At 41.1% G+C, this 23188-nt stretch overlaps 1 protein-coding gene across 1 annotated transcript in view; it reads left to right on the top strand.

The window, feature by feature from the left end:
• The window catches only part of LOC131202585 (1-phosphatidylinositol 4,5-bisphosphate phosphodiesterase zeta-1-like), a 76329-nt gene extending 59621 nt beyond the window's left edge, over positions 1 to 16708 (top strand). Inside the window, exons 10-12 of the mRNA XM_058191689.1 lie at positions 8735 to 8867; positions 11803 to 11952; positions 16620 to 16708. Coding sequence (XP_058047672.1) covers positions 8735 to 8867; positions 11803 to 11952; positions 16620 to 16708 — 372 coding nt within the window. The remainder of the gene's footprint in view (positions 1 to 8734; positions 8868 to 11802; positions 11953 to 16619) is intronic.
• Positions 16709 to 23188: the final 6480 nt, after the last annotated feature.

Below are 23188 nucleotides of genomic sequence, written 5' to 3'. Positions count from 1 at the left end.
TGTCTAGTTGTTCTGGTGTGTGTTCTGGTGTGCAGTGCTCTATAACGTTGTTTTGAGGGCAGGAGTTGAAACAGTTTATGTCCAGGATGTGAGGGATCTATAAATATTTTCACGGCCCTCTATTTGACTCGTGCAGTATAAAAGGTCCTCAGTGGAAGACAAGTTTGCTTCCTAGAAGGTTGTAAAGAGATAGGCCTTCCCACAACGCTAGGACAGGGTAAGGTTGGATCCTGAAGATGGTGGTGTTGATTGCATTACAGGAGAAAGGTTGTGGCACCAGGTGTTCTTATTGTATTTCAGTTTTGCTGCTGTTGTGAGCCACCCAGTGTGTCTTTTAATATGGGTGGACATTCAGTCATGGGCAAAATTGTGGAAACCTTTTGGGAAAAGTGTATTTTCTAAAACTTGCTAATAACACCACTTTTTTGGGGAGAGTAGTACCATAAAATTATATATCAATGGAAAGTTCATTTAATCAAGAATGTAATGCAATAACTTCTATGAAGGATTTGCTAGTAGAATAGCAGTTACAGTATAAAGAAGAAAAGTCAAACACATAGAAAAATTGAGATATACAAAAATTATCACATCAGTTGATACTTAGTTGGGTAACCTTTGGCATAATTATGGCCTTTCAACGTCTTCCCATTGAGTGAACCAAGTCTTTTAGTTCTGCAGCTGTTCTAATGTGAAACCAAGATTGAATGATTGTTTCTATTAACTGGGTTTTATTGCTGGGTCGCTTCTGACTAAAAAGTTTCTTTAGTTGACTCCATAGATTTTCAATTGAGTTAAGGTCTGGGCTATTCCCAGGCCATTCCAGCAGTGGAATAGGATTATCTTGAAACTCCAAAATAAAAGAAGTGTTGTTATTAGCCATCAAATCTCAAAAATACATTTTTCCAAAAAGGTTTCCACAATTTTGGCCACCACTGTACCATCAAATTATTTGACTAGAAAAGTCTGAGAATGTTATACTTCTACAATCAAGCGATCATTATCCTTGGCCTACATTGCCTTCAAAAATACATCTGATATCTCTCTCCCAAGATTCTCTTCTCCTGAATAGACATACAGACCTCAGAACAGCAGAGTTGGACGGGACCTTGGAGGTCCTCTGGTCCAACCCCTGCTCAAGCAGGAGAGCCAGAGAAATGGGTATCCAATCTTTTCTTAACAGCTTCCAGTGATGGAGCATCCACAACTTCTGGAAGCAAGCCATTCCACTGATTAATTGCTCTCACTCTCAGGAAATTTCTCCTTAGTTCTAGTTTGGATCTCTCTCGGATAAGCTTCTATATGTTACTTCTTGTTCTGCCCTCAAATTTAGAGAATAGATGTATACATTTATTCAGCCGATATTTAATCCTTTTGGAAACCGGGGGGAATAACTTTAGCTAGCATATTTGGCCTCACTACAGTGGTGAGATTCAGCTGGTTCGGAACAGTTCGGGCGAACTGGTAGTTAAATTGCTGACTGGCCCCGCCCCTTCTTGCCCTGCCCCTTCCAGGAGTCCACACATGCCCCATTTTGGATCCCAGGTAATAATAATAATAATAATAATAATAATAATAATAATAATAATAATAATAATAATAATAATAATAATAATAATAATAATTTAATTTGTATACCGCCCTTCTCCCGAAGGACTCAGGGTGGTGAACAGCCAAAATAAAAATGACAATCAATACACACAGTAAAATAAAAACACTAGTTAAAAAACTTATTTAAATTTTGCCCAAATTTAAAAATACATTTAAAATCCCAAAAACTAATTAAAAATTTAAAACTCTAAAAACAACTAAAAGTTCTATGCCAGTCCTGTGCGGATAAATGAATAGGTCTTAAGCTCGCAGCGAAAGGTCCGAAGGTCTGGAAGTTGTCGAAGTCCAGGGGAAAGCTCATTCCATAGGGTAAGAGCCCCCACAAAGAAGGCCCTTCCCTTGGGGGTCACCAGCCGACATTGCTTGGCTGACAGCACCCTAAGGAGTCCCTCTCTGTGAGAGTGCACGGGTCGGTGAGAGGCAAACGATGGCAGTAGGCGGTCTCGTAAGTAACCCGGTCCTAAGCCATGGAGCGCTTTAAAGGTGGTAAGTGCAGGGAGGCCTCCTAGGCCCAAAACGGCCCCCCACGACCCGTTTTTGCTCCCAGTGGAGTGCAGGAGACCGAGTGCTGTCTGTCACACCCCCTGGCCATGCCCTCCATGGCCACGCCCACCCAGCTGGTCATTAGGGCAAAGAACCAGTTGTTAAATTATGTGAATCCCACCACTGCCTCACTATGTTGCAAAGCATCCAGAGAATGAAGAATTGTCATAAGAACAATATCACTAATTCTTTACCAATGAATGGCTTTGCTTGCATAATACACTGAACTGAAACTAGCAAACATGCTTTAATCAGTGCCTAAAGCAGATGTTTAGCTTGTAGTTCAATATATCTCCTATCTCATAAAAACAGTTTTTAATGGTTACGTTAACCATTAGAACCTGTTTGATATAGTGGTTTAAGAAGCCAGGCTACAAGCTTGGAGACCATATATTCCAGTCTCGCCATACGCCCAACGCCAGCTGGGAGACTTTGGGCCAGATGTTTTCTCTCAACTCCAGGAAGAAAGCAATGGGAAATTATTTCTGAAAACACATTCAAGAAAACTGTAGGGAATGTAATTGCCCAGAGTCAAGATTGATTTGAAGGTGCAAAAAGAACTGTCAAACCTTCAAAGAATAGTAATAGTAAGAACACCACTCTATCTTGGATTGGCCATAGTGATTGGGCAGGTATTTTATGAATGGACAACTTCTCCCATAGTATTTTATGTTAGAGACAACTTGAAGGTATGGAGGACTTTTTAAAGTGGCCTGATCAGAGGTGGTATTCAGCAGGTTCTGACCAGTTCTGGAGAATCGGTAGTGGAAATTTTGAGTAGCTTGGAGAACTGGTAAATACCACCTCTGACTGGCCCCGCCTCTATCTATTCTCTGCCTCCCGAGTCCCAGCTGATCGGGAGGAAATGGGGATTTTGCAGTAACCTTCTCCTGGAGTGGGGTGGGAATGGAGATTTTACAGTATCCTTCTGCGGCCATGCCCACCAAGCCATGCCACATCCACCAAGCCATGCCCACAGAATTGGTGGTAAAAAAATTTGGATCCCACCACTGGGCCTGATCCAAAGTCCTTGTAGATCTGTATATGTCCTTCCTGTTAAAGACTACTTCAGCTTTAATTGCAATAATACTAGAGCAACTAATAGATGGAGGTGACACGAGGCTGTCTCCAGGGGATTACGAACGCTTCTTTGTTGGAGGGGATCTTTCCGGCCGCCTTGAAAGAGGCAGTGGTGAGACCTCTCCTCATGAAGCCTTCCCTGGACCCAGCTGTATTAGGTAATTATCGTCCAGTCTCCAACCTTCGCTTTGTGGCGAAGGTTGTAGAGAGTGTGGTGGCATGTCAATTACCTCGGTACCTGGATGAAACTATCTATCTAGACCCGTTCCAGTCCGGCTTCCGGCCCGGTTATAGCACTGAGACGGCTTTGGTCGCGTTGGTGGATGATCTCTGGAGGGCCAGGGACAGGGGTTATTCCTCTGCCTTGGTCCTATTAGACCTCTCAGCGGCTTTCGATACCATCGACCATGGTATCTTGCTGCACTGGTTGGAGGGATTGGGAGTGGGAGGCACCGTTTATCGGTGGTTCTCCTCCTATCTCTCCGATCGGTCGCAGACGGTGTTGACAGGAGGGCAGAGGTCGATCCCGAGGCGCCTCACTTGTGGGGTGCCGCAGGGGTTGATTCTCTCACCCCTCCTGTTCAACATCTATATGAAGCCGCTGGGTGAGATCATCAGTGGTTTCGGTGTGAGGTATCAACTGTACGCTGATGATACTCAGCTGTACTTTTCCACACCGGGCCACTCCAATGAAGCTATCGAAGTGCTGTCCTGGTGTCTGGAAGCCGTACGGGTCTGGATGGGGAGAAACAGGCTCAAGCTCAACCCCTCCAAGACAGAGTGGCTGTGGATGCCGGCATCCCGGTACAGTCAGCTGCAGCCGCGGCTGACTGTTCGGGGTGAGTCATTGGCTCCAATGGAGAGGGTGTGCAACTTGGGCGTTCTCCTGGATGGTCGGCTGTCTTTTGAAGACCACTTGACGGCCGTCTCCAGGAGAGCTTTTTACCAGGTTCGCCTGGTCCGCCAGTTGCGCCCCTTTCTAGACCGGGATGCCCTATGCATGGTCACTCATGCCCTTGTGACATCTCGTCTGGATTACTGCAATGCTCTCTACATGGGGCTCCCCTTGAAGAGCACCCAGAGGCTCCAGTTGGTCCAGAATGCGGCTGCGCGGGTGATAGAGGGAGCCCCTCGTGGCTCCCATGTGACACCTCTCCTGCGCAGACTGCACTGGCTACCTGTGGCCTTTCGGGTGCGCTTCAAGGTTTTGGTAATTATCTTTAAAGCGCTCCATGGCATTGGGCCGGGATACTTACGGGACCGTCTACTGCCACCGAGTGCCTCCCACCGACCCGTTCGCTCTCAGAGGGAGGGACTCCTCAGGGTGCCGTCAGCCAGGCAGTGCCGGCTGGCGAAGCCCAGGGGAAGGGCCTTTTCTGTGGGGGCTCCCGCCCTCTGGAACGAACTTCCCCCAGGACTTCGTCAACTTCCTGACCTTCGAACCTTTCGCCGCGAGCTTAAGACACATCTTTTCATTTGCGCAGGTCTGGACTAGGATTTTAAATTTTAAATTTGGTTTTTAATGGGGTTTTTATTATTCTATTGGGGTTTTAATATTCGGCCGTATGTAATAAGTTTTTTTTAATTGGGGTTTTAACTTGTATTTATGTATATTTTACGTGGCTGTTAACCGCCCTGAGTCCCCCGGGAAATAGGGCGGTATATAAATATGATTAAATAAATAAATAAATAAAATAAATTAATTAAACTTAATGTCAACCGCTTTAATCTAGATTGCAGAAAATATGACTTCTGTAACAGAATCATCAGTGCTTGGAATACTTTACCTGACTCTGTGGTCTCTTCCCACAATCCTAAAAGTTTTATCTAAAAACTTTCTACTATTGACCTCACCCCATTCCTAAGAGGACCATAAGGGGCATGCATAAGAGCACAAACGTGCCTACCGTTCCTGTCCTATTGTTTTTCTTTTCTTCTTTCTATATATATGCTTATACCTCCTTATATTTACTCATATATGTTTATATACTATATAATCTTTTGTATGATTCCTACATATATTGTTGTGACAAAATAAAATAAATAAAATAAATAAATTTTCTTGAAAACAAACATTCTGTTTTAATGATTCATTCATCAGGTTAGGAGTAAGTATTCTGTTGCCAATAGATGATATGTACCATTGAATAGCTTCATTCATGGTCATATATTCATCTGTTTTATGTACTTTTGGTCCAGGATGTTCCTGTGTTGGATTCATTTTGTATTTTATGTTTCAACTTTTGTTTGAAACAATTAAATCACATATCATGAACATTTTTTCCTTTCTATATCATTTAATGAAGCAATCCTGTTGCCAGAGTCAATGAGTTTTTCTATAACATTGATTCCAGGGTACAACCTTCTTAGAATATATTAAGCTAATTGTTAAAACATGAAAGACTTAGGAGATTTGAAGATTATAAAATCACTGAGAACCATATTATATGCAACATTAAATCACCTCAGCCCAAGCCAAAATAGAGTATCCACTTAGAGACTACCTTGTTTAGTGATTGCCTTAATTTAGTGTCCATTTGTGGACAGTGATGAACAATTTTATGACCACTCCTCACATTAACAACTTCACAGGTCTGAAAACCAAAGGAAAGCTGAAGTAAGTTTGTAAGCTTTCACTTAGCAATCATTTTGTTTATTGAATTAGTTATAGATTTGAAACTTGAAACTTGATTAAAAAAATGTGTAGAAGGCCCATCATTTGATATTGTATTAACTTACAACAATAAAACAGTACAAAGTATAAAAAACAGACTGCAAGATAAATCAACCTTAACCTACCATTTAAGTTTAAAAACTCACTGGAGAAGAGCCTAATGCTGGGAAAGATTGAGGGCAAAAGAAGAAGGGGACGGCAGAGAACGAGGTGGCTGGATGGAGTCACTGAAGCAGTTGGCGTGAGCTTAAATGGACTCCAGAAGATGGTAGAAGACAGGAAGGCCTTTAACAGATTAACAAAGTTGGAAGGGACCTAATAGGTCATCTAGTCCCACCCCCTGCTCAAGCAGGAGACCCTATACCATTTCTGATAAATGGCAGTCCAATCTTTTCTTGAAAGTCTCAAGTGATGAAGCTCCCACAATTTCCAAAGGCAACTTCTGTTCCATTAGTTAATTGTTCTCACTGTCAGAAAGTTCCTTCTTATTTCTAGGTTGAATGGTCAGTTTCCATCCATTATTCCTTGTCTGGCCTTCAGGTGCTTTGGAAAACAGCTTGACCCACTCCTCTCTGGGTCAGCCCCTCAAGTATTGGAAGATGGCTATCATGTCACCCCTGGTCCTTCTCTTCACTAGACTAGCCATGCCCAGTTCCTGTAACCATTCTTTATATGTTTTATTCTCCAGTCCCCTAATCATCCTGGTTGCTCTCCTCTGCACTTTTTCTAGAGTCTCAACATCTTTTTATAGTGTGGTGACCAAAACTAGTTGTGGTCTTACTGGGGCTTTATAGAATGGTATTAGTATCTCACTTGATCTTGATTATATCCCTCTGTTAATGCAATTTAGGCCTAGAGAAATGTTGTCCATGGGGTTGTGATGGATTGCAATGGGTCGGACACGACTTCGCAACTAACAACAAAACAATTTAAAAGAATCATTAAAAATAGTTCACATGATATGGATTGTGGGATCAATGAAATCTACAACCTAATCCCTCACTGCATCCAGTTTTACATGGACCAAACTTCTATCCCAGCTTTGCAAAACAGTAGCTTAAGGGCGTGGTGATGGGGATGAACTGCCCCCTAAATTAGGAATGTGGCTGGGGCAAGATTTCAGAGGAGACTTGCAACACTGATGTCAGCCTCATTAAGTAGAACAGACAGGAAACATAATATCAGTTGAACAATCTTTATTGTAAGGTTACATTAACTGAATCTTTCAAGTCTGAAAGTGCTTCTCCCCTCCTATCATCTTTACAGCCTACGAAACTAGGGAGGGTTTCTTCTGAGCCTCTTGTCCTCCCCACATTCCCACTGTGGGATCAGCTGCCTTTTATCTGACTGTTTCCTTGGTTACATCTCTTTGCCCTGTCTCCCAAGGTCATTTCCAGATACCATGACATCCACCAAACTCTCGCTTGCAAAAAACAGAAGGAGCAAGGAGCTATCGATTAGGTGAATTCTGGGTTCACTTTTATCTTCACGTGGCTGGTGGGAGGGGATGTCTATCCATGTATGACAATACCCAGGATTGTGCAATTGTAGGAGATGACCAATCTGAGCTCAAGGGTAGAGTAAATACGTAATCTATTTGGAGTATTGAATCAAGTTTCAAGTTTCAAATCATGTTTTTGAACATGTTTTCTCTGTGGCGGCACCGGCCCTTTGGAATGAGCTGCCTCCGGGGTTGCGCCAACTCCCCGACCTCCGGACCTTCAAACGTGAACTTAAGACTTTATTATTTCATCGTGCGGGACTGGCCTAAGCGTAATTTTAAATTGAAATTTTTAAACGGGTTTTACGTCGGTCTATGATCGTTTTAGTTTGATTCGGCCTATTAAATATTTGGTTTTAATTCTGTTTTTAAATCTGCTGTTTGTATTTTGTGTTTTTAAATATGGCTGTAAACTGCCCTGAGTCCTTCATGAGAAGGGCGGTATAGAAATTAAATTATAAATAAATAAATAAATAAATGTTTCAGAGCTAAATAAGGGCCTCTGTGGCTCAGGCTGCTAATGCACTCTGTTATTAACAGCAGCAGCCTGCAATTACTGCAGGTTCTAGTCCCACCAGGCCCAAGATTGACTCAGCCTTCCATCCTTTATAAGGTAGGTAAAATGAGGACCCAGATTGTTGGGGGCAATAAGTTGACTTTGTATATAAATATACAAATATAATGAAGACTATTGCTAACATAGTGTAAGCCGCCTGAGTCTTCAGAGAAGGGCAGGATATAAATGTAAACAAAATTTTTTTTTATTATATAGGTGGTCCTCATTTAGCAAGTACAGTTGGGAATGATAACTACATTCCCATAAGAGACCTAAAGTCACCCCCCTTCCTTGAAGTCTGTTGAGTCTTATCTGGTGCCATTTTGCCTTGACCATTAATAGATCAGATTCTTGAATGTAGATAGTATGAAATAAACTTGTAGTTCTTTTTTTTTATTTTTTTATTTACATTTATATCCCGCCCTTCTCCGAAGACTCAGGGCGGCTTACAATGTATAAGGCAATAGTCTCATTCTATTTGTATATTTACAAAGTCAACTTATTGCCCCCCCCAACAATCTGGGTCCTCATTTTACCTACCTTATAAAGGATGGAAGGCTGAGTCAACCTCGGGCCGGGCTTTAACCTGCAGTAATTGCAGGCTGCTGTGTTCTAATAACAGGCTTCTTATAGCCTGAGCTATCACGGCCCCTTTTGAACTGTATCCTGGCTCCTGATTTCTTATGCCTGGCAACCATTGGATAATTAGTCATGCATTGATATAATCTAGCATTACTATCAGGATGCATACCAACGTATGTCTTTTCTCCAGATTATTAGTGGCTGTCAGCTGCCTCCAAGTAACCTCTCCAAAAGTAACAAGGCTGATCCTTTAGTCAAAATAGAAATTCATGGTGTTCCAGCGGATATGACAAAACGGCAGACTTCTGCCATAAAGAATAATGGTAAGTTGAATAAAATAGAAAGTTTTAAGAGCCAATTCAATAATCTGTAAAACCTGCGTATCAGAGTTAAGAATGCATGGAACTGTCTAACTTCTGTCAGTTACAATATTGCGTATATTACCTTATTTTTCTATTATATCAAATATTCTTCAGATTTTTTTTATTAATACGGGCTTTCAAATGCATAATTTATTTTTTAAATGGTTTACACAGAACTTTCTGTAATACATGCTATTTACGGTACATAAATTTACATACTAACAACAATACATGGTTGTTTCAGATATATTTATAATTATTATTTATTCATTAAATTTCTAATGAATTCTATATGTATAATGCATGGCTATTATTAATACCCATTTTTGTCTGCAACTTTCAGCAACAGGATTGATTGTAACCCAATTACAATTATTTTATATTGTAATACATCATATTACAATACAAAGTTTGTAACGTTATGCAAACATAATGTTCACAAATGGAAGATGTTTTTGTGTATAACATTTCCAAAGATATCCACGTTTTTAAAAATTTGGATGATGAGCAGAGAAGAGATACAAAATTTATGAATTTATATGTGTTTGATTATTTTAGTAGGTCATACCTTTTGGAATAGAAGGGATTGGTGTTTTTTTTAAAATCCCGCTTAAAGTATAGTGACCAGACGTCCCGCTTTTGGTGGGACAGTCCCGCTTTTTAATAATTTGTCCCGCGTCCCGCGGCAATTCCAAAAAGTCCCAATTTTTTTTTTGTTTCACTCTCATTCTGAAAATGGGAGGTGGCAACGCAAGAGGAGGAGGCGGAGAAGGGGGAGTGGCAGAGAAGGGGGCGTGAGAGGGAGGAGAGATGCCACTTGACTTCACCCGAGAGGAAGAGAAGAGCCGAGAGGAGAGCCGAGCCTGCCTGGAAAAGCGGAGAAGCAGCAGCCGCTCCTCCTCCTTCAGGCAGATGGCAAGACTCAACACACATGCGCAGCCCCCCCCTCTCCCCCATCAATGGTGTCCCGCTTTGCCATCGCTGAAATCTGGTCACTTTAGCTTAAAGTTGCTATTTGTCGATGTACCAAACAATTGAAGAGTCTTAAAGAATAACAGAATAATGAGTCACAAATACAAATTATTTTATATTACCATAGATTATGCCTTTAAGCTATGCACACAATGAAAGTAGTTTAACTCTGACACCTGCAATTTTTAAAAATAGGCAATGCAGTTTGTACCTCAGACAGACCTAAATTAGGGGAAAATATCCACAAAAAACCTCAACTCATTAAGATGAAGCCCCTACACAAAAAAAAGATATGCCAGGATCAAGAAATGTGCATTAGGGAAAAATTGTATAAAATTGTGCAGCATTAGGAAAGAAAAACTACAATACAGGTAGTCCTTAACTTACAACCATAATGGGACCAAAACCTCCATGCTAACCAAGGCGGTTGTTAAGGGAATCATGCTCAATTTTACAACCTTCTTATTTATGTGGTCATTAAGCAAATCTGACTCCCTCACTGACTTCATTTGTCAAAAACCACCTGGGAAAGTTGTAATTGGTGATCACATCAACCCAGGATCCTGAAACCATTAGAAATTCATGCTGATTACCAAGTTCCTGAATTCCATGGTGATGTTGCCATGATCATAAATGTAAGGATCAGGTTATAAGTCACTTTTTTCACTGCTATTGTCTTCAAATGGTCACTAAATGAATGGTTATAAATTGAGGACTATCTGTATCCTTATTTTAGGAAAATATCATGCATTGAGAACATGTCGGAAAAAGAGCATACGTACAAATAAACATGATTTTTGCTAGCTTTCTTGGAAAATTAAATTAGTACAGAATGGGGAAGTTTGAAGATTCAGTTTCTTTTGCATATGGCTGACCATGACTTTGATGAATATCTATTGGCTGTAAACTGCCCAAAGTTGTTTTAAAATGGGTGGCTTTAAAAATGTTTTAAATAAATAAATGAAATATTATTGATGTGATTAGACAAGAAGTATCTCAATAGAATCAGCGATGGGGTGTTCTGTATACATCGTTATATTATATACTTCTGTAAGGGATGCAGTGGCTCAGTGGCTAAAAGACTGAGCTTGTTGATAGAAAGGTTGGCAGTTCAGCGGTTCGAATCCCTAGTGCCGTGTAACAGGGTGAGCTCCCACTACTTGTCCCAGCTTCTGCCAACCTAGCAGTTCAAAAGCATGTTAAAAAATGCAAGTAGAAAAATAGGGACCACCTTTGAGGGGAAGGTAACAGCGTTCCGTGTGCCTTTGGCATTGAGTCATGCCGGCCACATGATCACGGAGACGTCTTCGGACAGCGCTGGCTCTTCAGCTTTGAAATGGAGATGAGCACCGCCTCCTAGAGTCGGAAACGACTAACACATATGTATGAGGGGAACCTTTAACTTTACCTTATTATATACTTCACCTGAATTTTGCTTCCTTATGGCATTCAACTGCTTTTGAGTCAATACATTCATGCAAAATTTTGCATTAAAAAAATAAAACAATGCAGGTATTATAATCTATTATTTCTCCTTGGAGACAAGACCATGTAAACATCTGCAGAAGTCCCAATATTTAAAAATCTCTTGGGTTTTAATTTAACTATTTTGTTTTGTTTTTTTAGATGTCAGGTTTAACAAAAATCTATTGAGGAACTACATAGGTTCTGAAATAGGGACTAAGGGGGCAAAAAAAGGGTGCCTTGGTGCAGGGGTCTCCAACCTTGGTCCCTTTAAGACTTGTGGACTTCAACTCCCAGAGTGTCTCAGCCAGCAAAGCTGGCTGAAAGACCCTGGGAGTTGAAGTCCACAAGTCTTAAAGGGACCAAGATTGGAGACCCCTGCCTTGGTGTTTTCGAAACTCAGAGCACCTCTCAAAAGGTTGAAACTATTAACAAGAGTTTTCTTCCTTGCTTATTTCAGCTTTGAACCCTAGATGGAATGAGACATTCACCTTTACTGTCCAAGTTCCAGATCTTGCCTTAATACGCTTTGTAGTAGAAGATCAGATGGCAGTTCTTGCCAATGACTTCCTTGGCCAATTTACTTTGCCACTTTTGAGCATGAATAAAGGTAAGGCCATTATTTTCTGACTAATGAGAGATGACAAGCAGTTGTCTGCCCTTAAAAAAACAAAACAAAAAGCCAAGGTACTATGTAAGGTGAGAATTACCATCTGTAGCAGAAAACCTGGCAGCACAATATTTGATTTTAAAATCCTACCATTAATGCCTATGGAGATTCTCAGTCATCCAGGTCACGTGTCAGGGTTCCAAGGAACACCCCCAATGAAATAAAGCTCTGAGACGTGAGGTTCCTGAAAGTTCCAATTTATTAGAGATGACTAGTTGGCACAGCTGGGAAAACCCGAAACTGAAAGCTTTCAGGTTTTCCACACCCAGTTGACAGTTCACAGCCCTGCCCCACACCCACAAGTTCATCACATTGTCCAATCAACTCTTCACACTCAATTGGATACAATCTTCAGGCAGTCTTCATCAGACACTGGATGTCCTTGAATACAGAATGTTGTTATGACTAACTTTCTACCGCTCCAGCAACAACCCCCTCCCAACTTCCCCAGCTAAAATATGTGGCAGTTAAGAAGCAAAAAGAAAATTGCCTTCCAAAACTGACATCACGGTTGTTCCAAAGTTTTATTTGTTTTTTCTTGAAGACATTTCGCTTCTCATCCGAGAAGTTTCTTCAGCAAAGGCAGCAAAGGCCACATTCTGGATAGACGGGACTGCTGGTTTGAAAGAGGGGTCATCCACAATAGATTTGGACAGCCCTCTCTCAACAGAGCAGGAGGGATATGGCCAGTGATGGTTTGCACAGGTTTGGTAGAACCGGTAGCTAACTTGTTGTTCAGTTTGGCGAACTGGTAGCTAACTTGTTGTTCAGTTTGGCGAACCGGTTGAATAATGTGCATCGCCATGCCAGGCCCCACCTCACCATTCCCTCCCAGCCACTCCTTGCCTCACCACCCACCTGCTCACCTGGTCACATGGCCGCTCGCCCGGCTAGGCGGTGGGGCAAGTAGCTGGGCATGACAAAGAGTAGGTGGGAGCAGAGGGGCGAGGCGGAGCTGGGCTGGGTATATTGAAGAGAGTCTGGGCAAGGTGAGATGCCCCTCGGAGTGATGTTGAGTTGGCCACACCCACCCAGTCACATGACCACCCAACCACGCCTACCCAGCCAGTCATTAGAGCAGAGAACCAGTTGTTAAATGATCTGAATCCCACCACTATCTGTTTCCTCTTTACAATACAGTCCTTTCAGCAGTTCCAAGAAGTCCATTTGCACTATTCAGATGATCCTGAGGGTACAGATGCACTTCCAAGTACCCTCAACAACTCTCAGAAAGACTGCTAATGACCAAAATGATTGCAAGGAATATAAATCCCTCCATTCCCCATTGCAAGAATGGTTGCAAGAAGTGGGCCTGGCTAGTCTAGTGAAGAGAAGGACCAGGGTTGATATTATAGCAGTGTTCCAATATTTGAGAAGCTGTCACAGAGAGAAGGAGACAACCTATTTTCCAAAGCATCTGAAGGTCAGACAAGGAACAATGAGCTGGGACTAGAATTCACTGTCTCCCAATTTCTAGCTTGATGTGCCCATCCTAACCTAAAATATTATTTTTAATCCACTCTTTTGTACCGCAGATTTTAATTCATATGTAAGGGATTTCATGTTGTGAGATTGTGTCCTACAGAAGTTTTTCTAACATTGTGTGCTTTGGCTTACAATGTAGCCAAGAAGTTAAAGAGCTAAGAGGTGGTGAAGGATGCTAAATTTAGATTCCACATTCTGGTAAGGAGCCCTACCAGTTGTGGTTCTTGTTTATGACCACGCACACTGTAGTACAATGGATTATTGTAGCTGATGATCACTTAAGTGATCATTTATTGATACCTAGTTATTATCTGTTGGAATCCCAAAAGTGCTTCTTCAGGAGGCTGAAGAAGCTTCTTGGATGAGAAGCGAAACGTCTTCAAAGAAAAAAACCAGAAAGTCCAGTTGCCTCCTGAAAAAGCACCTTTGGGACCACCAGGACCTGAATGGCTGAGAATTTCTACAGACATCTGTTGTAATATTTACAGATTTACTGGTGTTTGATCTTCTAGAATTAGCAGTACCGCAAACACCAGAAAACCTTATTTCTGTCTTTAGCTCATCAGTAGATGAGATATAATACATGTCGTGTCCCACTCCTCCGCTGACGGCTGGGTCGGGGAAGTCCGTATCAAGCGTGCCTCTGAAGCTCTGCCAAAGTCCTATCAGAGTTCTCAAGGCAGGCAGGAGACCAGGAAGTAACTTCAGCAATCCAAGTTAGACTTTGCCTGACTCAGAGAATGTCAGAAAGCAGATCCTTTATATAGGCCATGGGGTGTGGCTCCATGACTCAGCACTTATCCAGGCCTGCCCCTCCCTTCCTTTTGCTGATGTCGCCTCTCAACTCTCCGGAAGCGAGGATCCCTCCAGCCTCTAGCTGTTGGCAATCCTAGCTTATGACTGGCCTCACATTCTTCAGGCTCACATGCTGTGGGGGAGGGGTTTAGTTGCTCCGTTTGCCTGGGCATGGTGCCAAGACTGGGGGCTGAAGGCACGTCAGGCCCTTCGTCTTGCTCGGCCTGTCCGGGCATGGTGCCAGGGCTGGGGCCTGGAGGCATGCCAGGACATTCTTCCGAACTATCAGCGTCCGGCAGGAGATAAGAGGGGCCCGGCTGCGGCAGGGGGAGTGGGAGTGGGCGAGACACAACAATACATATCACAACCAAGAGAAGAAACTATAGCCTGAATTTAGAGAATAGGAAAGTGTCAAACTATATTTAACACAAAGACATTGTTCTAACGTGGAGCCGTCTGAAGTCAAACTAATTTTCAGTTTCCAGCCATCAACTCACCTAGAAATGATCCCTCCAGGAGTTGCAAAAAAACCGTACGTCTCCCTTTTCCAAATGCAGGTTATAAAATATTACTTTGAATTTAACATTACACACACAGCCCAATAAAATAGCCATTGAAATGCTCAGTTATATTTCATGCTAGCTTTTGAGGCCCTTAACCATAATAAAAAAATAGAAGTTGACAGCACATTGAACAAAGATAAGTCACCGCTAAAAAGGGCCGAGCATGATTTGAATATTTTTAAATTTACAAAAGGAGGGGATTAAACTCAGATTCCCTTTTTTCTCCTTTGCTGCCTTTCTTGATTGTACTGGAACGTCAGTTATATGGTGACAGTCAGTTTGGTCTAGTGGTCAATGCATCAGACTAGAACAGAGGTCTTCAAACTTGGCAGCTTTAAGGCTTGTGGACATCAACTCTCAGAATTCTCCAGCCAGCTATCCAGTCCATAAGCCTTAAAGCTGCCAAGTTTGAAGACATCTGGACTAGAAAGTGGGAGGCCTTGAGTTCTAGTTCAGCCTCAGCCATGAAAGCCAGCTGGGTGACCTTGGACCAATCACCCTCTCTCAGTCCAATCTACCTCACAGAGTTGTTGTGGGCAAAAATAGGAGAAAAGTGTGTTGGATAGTTTTACCACATGGACTTATCTGTAAACATAAAAAGGTGGGATACGAATAAATAAATAAAATAAATAAACAAACAAATGCCTTTATATCTATAAAAATCGCAGGGCACACTTATTAATTTGCACATTTAAGCCTCTGCCTAATTCTGAATTAGACTGCATCCCGATTGCTTTACAAATACTCCGACTTGTTTGGAGGATTTAAATTAACCAAAATCAGATTCAGAGAATAAGAGAAGGTATTTTATCAAAGAGTGTTTGAAATGAGTTTAAGTTTGTGTGATGGAAATCAGTCATGTTCTCTAGTTCATTTCTTCTGTCATTACAAACTTGCAAAAAGCACAACATTCCATTTGTAAAATATTTTCCTGAGTGTAATATTGCAGGCACATCATCATAAAATATCCAAAGAAATATTAAGCTATATTTCACACTGCATGAAGCATCATGAAATATTTAGACTCTAATGAGATGACAAACTTGGTGTGCTGTCAGAGAATATCTATAAGTGTTATTATGGAAGGAGAAAACATCTATTTCTCAATAACAGAGCACCTAGAATCAATGATAAAATATATATACTTGTGTATGTCTACATGAAGTTAGTCAGAGAAAATAGAAAGAGGAGGATTTTCTGGAAAATCTATATCAAATTGATCTCTGTTCTTGTTGAAACCACACAAGGAGGAACAATTGGTTAAAATTTTGTAAAAACACGTTTTTTTCTGAGGAAATGTCTTTTTGCATGTGCCACAGTGTGCATGTAAGCCATACTCCAGATAACATAAGACTAGACTAGACTAGACTAGACTAGACTAGACTAGACTAGACTAGACTAGAAGAGAATGCTTTATTTGGCCAAGTCCCTTCTAGCACTGATGATGTTACCTAGCTGGATAATGAAACATCTGCCAGAAAACAACCAAGCTCAGAGAACTCCAAGGAACCCATAAGATATTTTCTGTTCATCTTGCCTGGTTGGATAATTATTCTTATTTAGTGTGAGAGACACAACCTGCGTGGATACTGTAATAATAAGTTTATCAATCCAGAAGCTAAACACAGAAGATTAGGAAGTTAGTTGCTAGAAGTCAGACTGTTGATCTGTCTAATTCACTAACTCAGTGTGGATGGTCAGTTTTTTCCACTGTTGCTTCTTACTTGACATGCCTGCATTGTTGTCATCTTGGTTTTCTTTCAGGTTATCGCCACGTTCCATTGGTCTCCAAACTTGGAGTTACCCTCAAGCCTGCCTCTCTGTTTGTCTACATATGGTACTTTCAACAGTAATGTCATCACCCGCTCTTCCATCTGTGTGTTTTAATAAAGCAACCATGGTCCAAGCAGGTGATTCCTCCTACTTTCTAATAGTGTTTATAGTACTTGAAATATTAGGTCTATGGAGTAGGCATTCTGGCATGTATTTGGTGTTGGTGTTGGTGTGTGTGTATTTAATTGTTGTGGAAGGAAAGCTTTATAGTATCTCCCTCCATGGTATCTTGGTGGCTCATTTGTTAACTTGTTGGGCTTGGAGTGATTAATATGCTAGAAAGATTTGCGACCTGAACGCCAAGTCACGGGTGAGCTCCTGACCTTGCCCCAGCTCCTGTCAACCCAGCAGTTTGAAAGTATGCAAATGTGAGTAGATAAAGAGGTAGCACAGTGGTTGGGCTGCAGGTTACTTCTGCTGACTGCCGATTGCCGGCTGCCAGCACTTTGGCAGTTCGAATCTCACCAGGCTCAAGGTTGACTCATCCTTCTATCCTTCCGAGGTCGGTAAAATGAGAACCCAGATTGTTGTTAGGGTCAATATGCTGACTCTGTAAACCCTTAGAGAGGGCTGTAAAGCACTGTGAAGCGGTATATAAGTCTAAATGTTATTGCTATTGCTACAACTCTGGTGGGAAGATAATAGCACTCCATGATGTCATGTCAGCCATATGACTGCCAAAACGTCTTCAGACAGCACTGGTTCAATGGTCTTGAAATGGAGATGAGCACCTTCCCCTATAGTCGGCAACAAATAGCAGTGTAAAATCTGCAGGGACTTGTTTACCTTTTTTAATCACCATAAACTGCCCCTTTAGTTGCATCTGTTTGCATGATGATGTCCTCTTTTCTTTCCAAAGAAATACCTGCTCCAAAAATGGCATCATATAAATATGATGGATAATGTTTTGCAATTTCATCAAATAAATGGAATCTGGAGAAGAATGTGACATAGCAACCTAAAAATAGCCTGCTAGATGAGGCCAAGGCCCATCTTAATTATTTTATTCTCCCAATAGTCACCAAGATGACTGTGAGCATAAGCAGGAGATGGAGACAATGCAAGATAGTTCTGTCTCAGTACAACTTAAAAATGACTGCCAGTTGTTTTATCAATCGATCTCTAGGACACATTTAGTAAACATTTTTTTAAAAAATATTTGGAGAAGCAGGGTGTGAACCCAAAATAAGTAAACACTCTCAGGTGCTTTGAATTCCCAAAAGTAAAACTTTATTGGATACATCATTTTGGTACTTAAGTGTTCTGACCTAGGCTTCCTTAGAAATTAAACAGCACAAACTTAGTCCCAGCAAACCTCTTTAATTCATACGACTGTAAATTACTTTCATTTACAGTCCATAAGGCTTGATAAACAGTCTTTCAGAGGAAGGTTATCAACACCCACCTAACTCATGTGGAACGTTTCCGAAGAGTTAGTTTCCAGATGCAGGACAAGGCCAAACTTGGCACAGAGTCACAAACAGAATTTTCAAATCTTGAATTGGCCAGATGAACTAATTGCTTTCTGCAAAAGCTCATGTCCTATTTGATTCTCTTTTATGTCTTATGGGAGAGGCCAATCATCTCCAAGCCTTACTACTAAGTTGACCCTATTTCCTTAATTGTTCCTGTCTCCTGGCAGCTCTGCACCTGTGTACACTGGGAACAGGCTCACACTGTTCTGCCTTGCTGATGACAGACTCTGGAGACTCTGAAGGCAGCAAAGAACTACCAGATGGCCTTGGCCCTCTCTTTGCTTCCAACTCAGAGCCATCATCCAAGCCTTCCCCAGATTCCAGGACTGGCTCATGTTCCTCCCCAATCTCCTCACTGTCTGAATCTGCTGCCAGCTCTGCTGGCCATTGGTGGAACACAACATGAAGAGTCAAAACTAGATCTGGTTTTCTCGTGCAAAGGCTTGCCTAGTTAAACAATGGCTTCCCTTTCTCCACATCCCTGGGTGATCATTTTATCCAATTATGAGATGTCTTTTTGTTATGGGAACAATCCATCTCTTTGGATTGCTCTCATCTCAAGCACTTGCAGAGGTGACCTTGATGGTTGCCAGGCTCTCACAGTCCATGCACACATTCTCAGTATTCTGTTTTCTCCTTCCTTCCCCCCAGTTCATTGGCAAGTTGAAAAGCGTTAAGGTTTGAAAGAAGCAAAGCAGTTCAATCTTGACAGATGTGAGTGGAGCAGTGGTGAAATTCATTTTTTTAACTATCAGTTCTGTGGGCGTGGCTTGGTGGGTGTGGCGTGGTGTGGCTTGGTTGGCGTGGTGTGGCTTGGTGGGTGTGGCAGGGGAAGGATACTGCAAAATCCCCATTCCCTCACCACTCCTGGGGGGAAGGATATTGCAAAATCTCTATTCCCACCCCACTCTGGGACCAGCCAGAGGTGATATTTGCTGGTTCTCTGAATTACTCAAAATTTCCACTTCTGGTTCTCCAGAACCTGTCAGAACCTGCTGGATTTCATCCCTGGAGTGGAGTCAAAAAGTCATGATGGCGACTTCCGCTTGGCGCCACCTTTCTCGCTGGGTGCTAATTTATGGCACTCCGCACTGGATATGGTAAAAGCCGGTGAAAACAGCAACAGCTGTTCCCGGCTTCAATTTCCCTCTCTGGTTGAAAGAGAGAGAAAGAGCAGGGGGGGAGAGTGGTAGATTCCCCTAGGGGCTTTGTATTTGTTATGCAAAGTCTCGAAAGGTCGAATCCCATTGAATCCTCCTTTAATCTCCAGTATTCAGTGCGCTTCTGCAAAAGGGCCTCTGGTGGCGCAACAGGCTAATGCAGCCTGTTATTAACAGCAACTGCTTGCAATATTGCAGGTTCAAGTCCCACCAGGCCCAAGGTTGACTCAGCCTTCCATCCTTTATAAGGTAGGTAAAATGAGGACCCAGATTGTTGGGGGGCAATAAGTTGACTTTGTATATAGTATACAAATGGATGAAGACTATTGCTTGACATAGTGTAAGCCGCCCTGAGTCTTCGGAGAAGGGCGGGATATAAATGCAAAAAAAAAAAAAAAAAGCAGGAAAAGAGGAAGGTGTCCACTTCTGCTAACAATTGATTTCTTTTTGTGGATTTCTATAAGCAGACGGAAGAAGCATGAGTGAACAATTATTGGTTTGCAAGTATTTTTGACTTTCTGACTTCCACTTTCTTTAAAAAGAGAAATTTCCCCCCCTTCCTTTAATTTTTTAAAATGGCGTTTGAGAGCAACTGAAAGTAGAGCGATAGGGAAGGGAAAGGAAAGGAGCCTTGCTGCGAAATCGAAACTGAATGGAGATTTTATCTTATTGTGTTGGACTGTGGATTGTTGGATTATATTACGTTGTTTAAGTATTTCATAAGGGGATTCTCAGCAAGAACTTTGCCATGAAGGTTCTTTCAGAAGAATGGATTCGTGACTTTATACAGGATTACACAGAAAGAATGTATTTAATTATTCAAAAATACGAATTGATAAAAAATGGGGACGTTTTGGATGAGAGCTTGGAGGAAATTAACCAGTGTAATCAGGACTTGGAAAATGGAATGGAGGAGATACAAACAAAAGTGGATAAATATGAAGATATGATCGTGAATAAACAAGTTGATGTAAAGAAGTTTTCTTTAAATAGTTTGGATGAAATGCCTGAATTTGTGCTACAGGAGGCTGTCTCCGAACTGAAAAACTCACAGGGTTAATGCTTTCCAAGAGTTCTCTGATGAAATATACGGTAGTAATTTGTGGATTCTTGGACATAAGGAACTAGTAGGAAATATTGTGACTGACTTTTCAAAAGGAGTAATGAAGGAAAGACAGAGATTAATGCATCAAAAAAAATGGCAAGAGACAAAAGTATTATCCTTGAAACAAGGTTGTTTTGAAATATTAACAGACAAAAATATTAGTGTCCCTGAAAGACAATATGAGAGGAAGATCTGGAATAAATGGGTTGATTATATGTTTTATATCTATCATAAAAGACTAGATATTTGGATTTATACTGGATTTTGACGAGGAAGGATTAAAGTTGAATAGATATTGTAATTTTCTGTATTGAAATTTTATAATGTGTTGTATTGAATTTTAAACAGAATATTCTCGAAAGATCTTATGTAAGAAAGACCTGAGGGAAAAATTATATGGCTATAGAAGCTATAAGGGAGATATTCTCTGAATGGGATTGGATTTTTATGCTTTAGCTGGTTTTAAACACTTTAGGATTAATTTGTTCTATTGCTTTACATATCTTATTACTGTTAATTGTTAATTTTTTTTGAAGGATTTTGGTTATGTTAGGAGGAAGTCAGAGCTAGAGAGGGAAAATTGGTATAATAGTTTTGCGGGAAAATTTTCTTAGCATATGTTTGTTTTATTTTTAACTATACCTTGTGCTTGTTCCGGGAAGTCAGGGGGGAGGGGGGAGGGGATTAGTGAAGGGAGGGGGGTTGGGGAGAAAGGGGGAAAAAATTTTTTTGTAAAACTTTTTGAATTAAAAAAAAAAGTCATGATGGCATCTGAAACCATCTGAAGGACACGCCAATCCTCTAATCATCTTTGTTGCTCTTCTCTGCACTCTTTCTAGAGTTTCAACAACTTTTTTTATATTATGGCAACCAAAACTGGATAGAATATTCCAAGTTGGTCTTACCAAGGTGTTATGAAGTGGTTTTATCACTGAAATGACTCTTTTTGAGTAGAACTCCATTTCCAAAACTACAACGCCATCAACTGCTGCATGTCCAAGACAAGACTATCAAGTCTTTGCCTTTGACAATTGTCTACCCAATTCATAAGGGTGCAGTTATTATCTTTTTCTTCTAACGGAAAACTTTGTGCCAAAGTGTGTGTATTTCCTTGTAGGCTGGGCTAATACCAGTGGTGGGATTCAAATAATTTAACAACCGGTTCTCTGACCTAATGATTTCTTCCAACAACCAGTTCACCAAACTGCTCAGAAAGTTAACTACCAGTTCTCCCAAAGTGGTGCGAACTGGCTGAATCCCACCACTGGCTAATACATCTTTAGGTGGTGTTTTAGTAAGCTGGCAAATAGAATTTTTTTTCTTCCATTGTTAAAAAGGAGATCTAAAAAAAAAATCTGACATGCATACATACTGATCACACTATTCCTTTTGGGAATGTGCAGTGTTAGGGGGAAAAAAGGAGAAAGGGACTAAGAAATAATTAGCCATAGACATTAAAGGATGAAATAAGAGTAAAGGAAAAGAAATTTAACTGTAGCTGGTTTATACCAGCATTATTCAGTAGAGATTTCCATTTCTTTCTCTTCTTAATACAATTCCAGCATATTCACATATTGATTCACACATGCTTTTTTTCTGATTTAAACCTCTCTATTCTACCTCTTTTTGAAGTCCTCAGTAACTCCACTCAACCAGATTTATCAATCCTCCCCCTCTTCCTGTTTCCTTCCTGTTGTTTTTTTTTAAATTCAATCCTTACTTATTCGCTTTGTATTAACATGAGATTGAATATTCTCTCATATGGTCAAACTGCATCAAGATCATTTTTGTGTCCAGTCCAAAATAATTCAGAGCCCATTCATTTTTAATTCCTTCCCTCATTTGATCACACATACTTCTTAAATAAACTGCTCCTATTACACACACATGTCCACGTGTGTGTGTGCTCACACACACACACACACACACAGCTCACACACACACACACACACACACAGATACACACAAATACACATCTTGTAAAATTTTGTAAAAATGCCATACGGTAATCTAACCTATAACAAGACACAGCTAAAATAATGAAAGGACTGGAGGATTTTTTAGGAGCAAGTGTTGAGTGGCGGGAATGATTTTAGCTTAGAAAAATGATGAGTTGGGATAATTCACTTCCAAGGCCCCTAGTTACACGAAGGACGTAGGTTTAGATTTGTTGATAGTTGAATTCCTACCAATGGTTGCATGATGTTACTTAGTTGGGTAATGAAATGTCTTCAAGAAACCAGGTTCAGAGAGAACCAAGGACCGGGGCGAAATCCAGCAGGTTCTGACAGGTTCTAGAGAACTGATAGTGGAAATTTTGAGTAGTTTGGAGAACTGGCAAATACCACCTCTGGCTGGAGATTTTGCAATATCCTTCCCCCAGGAGTTGGGAGGGAATGGGGATTTTGCAGTCTCCTTACCCTGGAGTGGGGTGAGAATGGAGATTTTGCAGTATCTTTCGCTTGCCATGCCCACCATGCCACGGCCACGGAACCTGTAGTAAAAAAATTTGGATTTCACCACTGCCAAGGACCCTACAGTTCTCTTGAATGAGCACACACAGACAAAACCCAATGATTTCACTCATCTACAAGAGAAACAAACAAACAAACAAATTTAAGAAAATCGGAAGTGAGCAAAGAGATTAATTATTTTTTCTGAATCGTACATTCTTCAGGAAGACAATTTACCAAATGGCTGAATAGGCAACACCTTAAATCACTATCAAAGGCTCAACTTCAAAAGACATGCTCCTCATTT

The sequence above is a fragment of the Ahaetulla prasina genome, chromosome 7 (genome assembly GCF_028640845.1).
Source record: "Ahaetulla prasina isolate Xishuangbanna chromosome 7, ASM2864084v1, whole genome shotgun sequence".
Classification (NCBI taxonomy): domain Eukaryota; kingdom Metazoa; phylum Chordata; class Lepidosauria; order Squamata; family Colubridae; genus Ahaetulla; species Ahaetulla prasina.
This window is presented reverse-complemented; position numbering and strand designations above follow the sequence as displayed.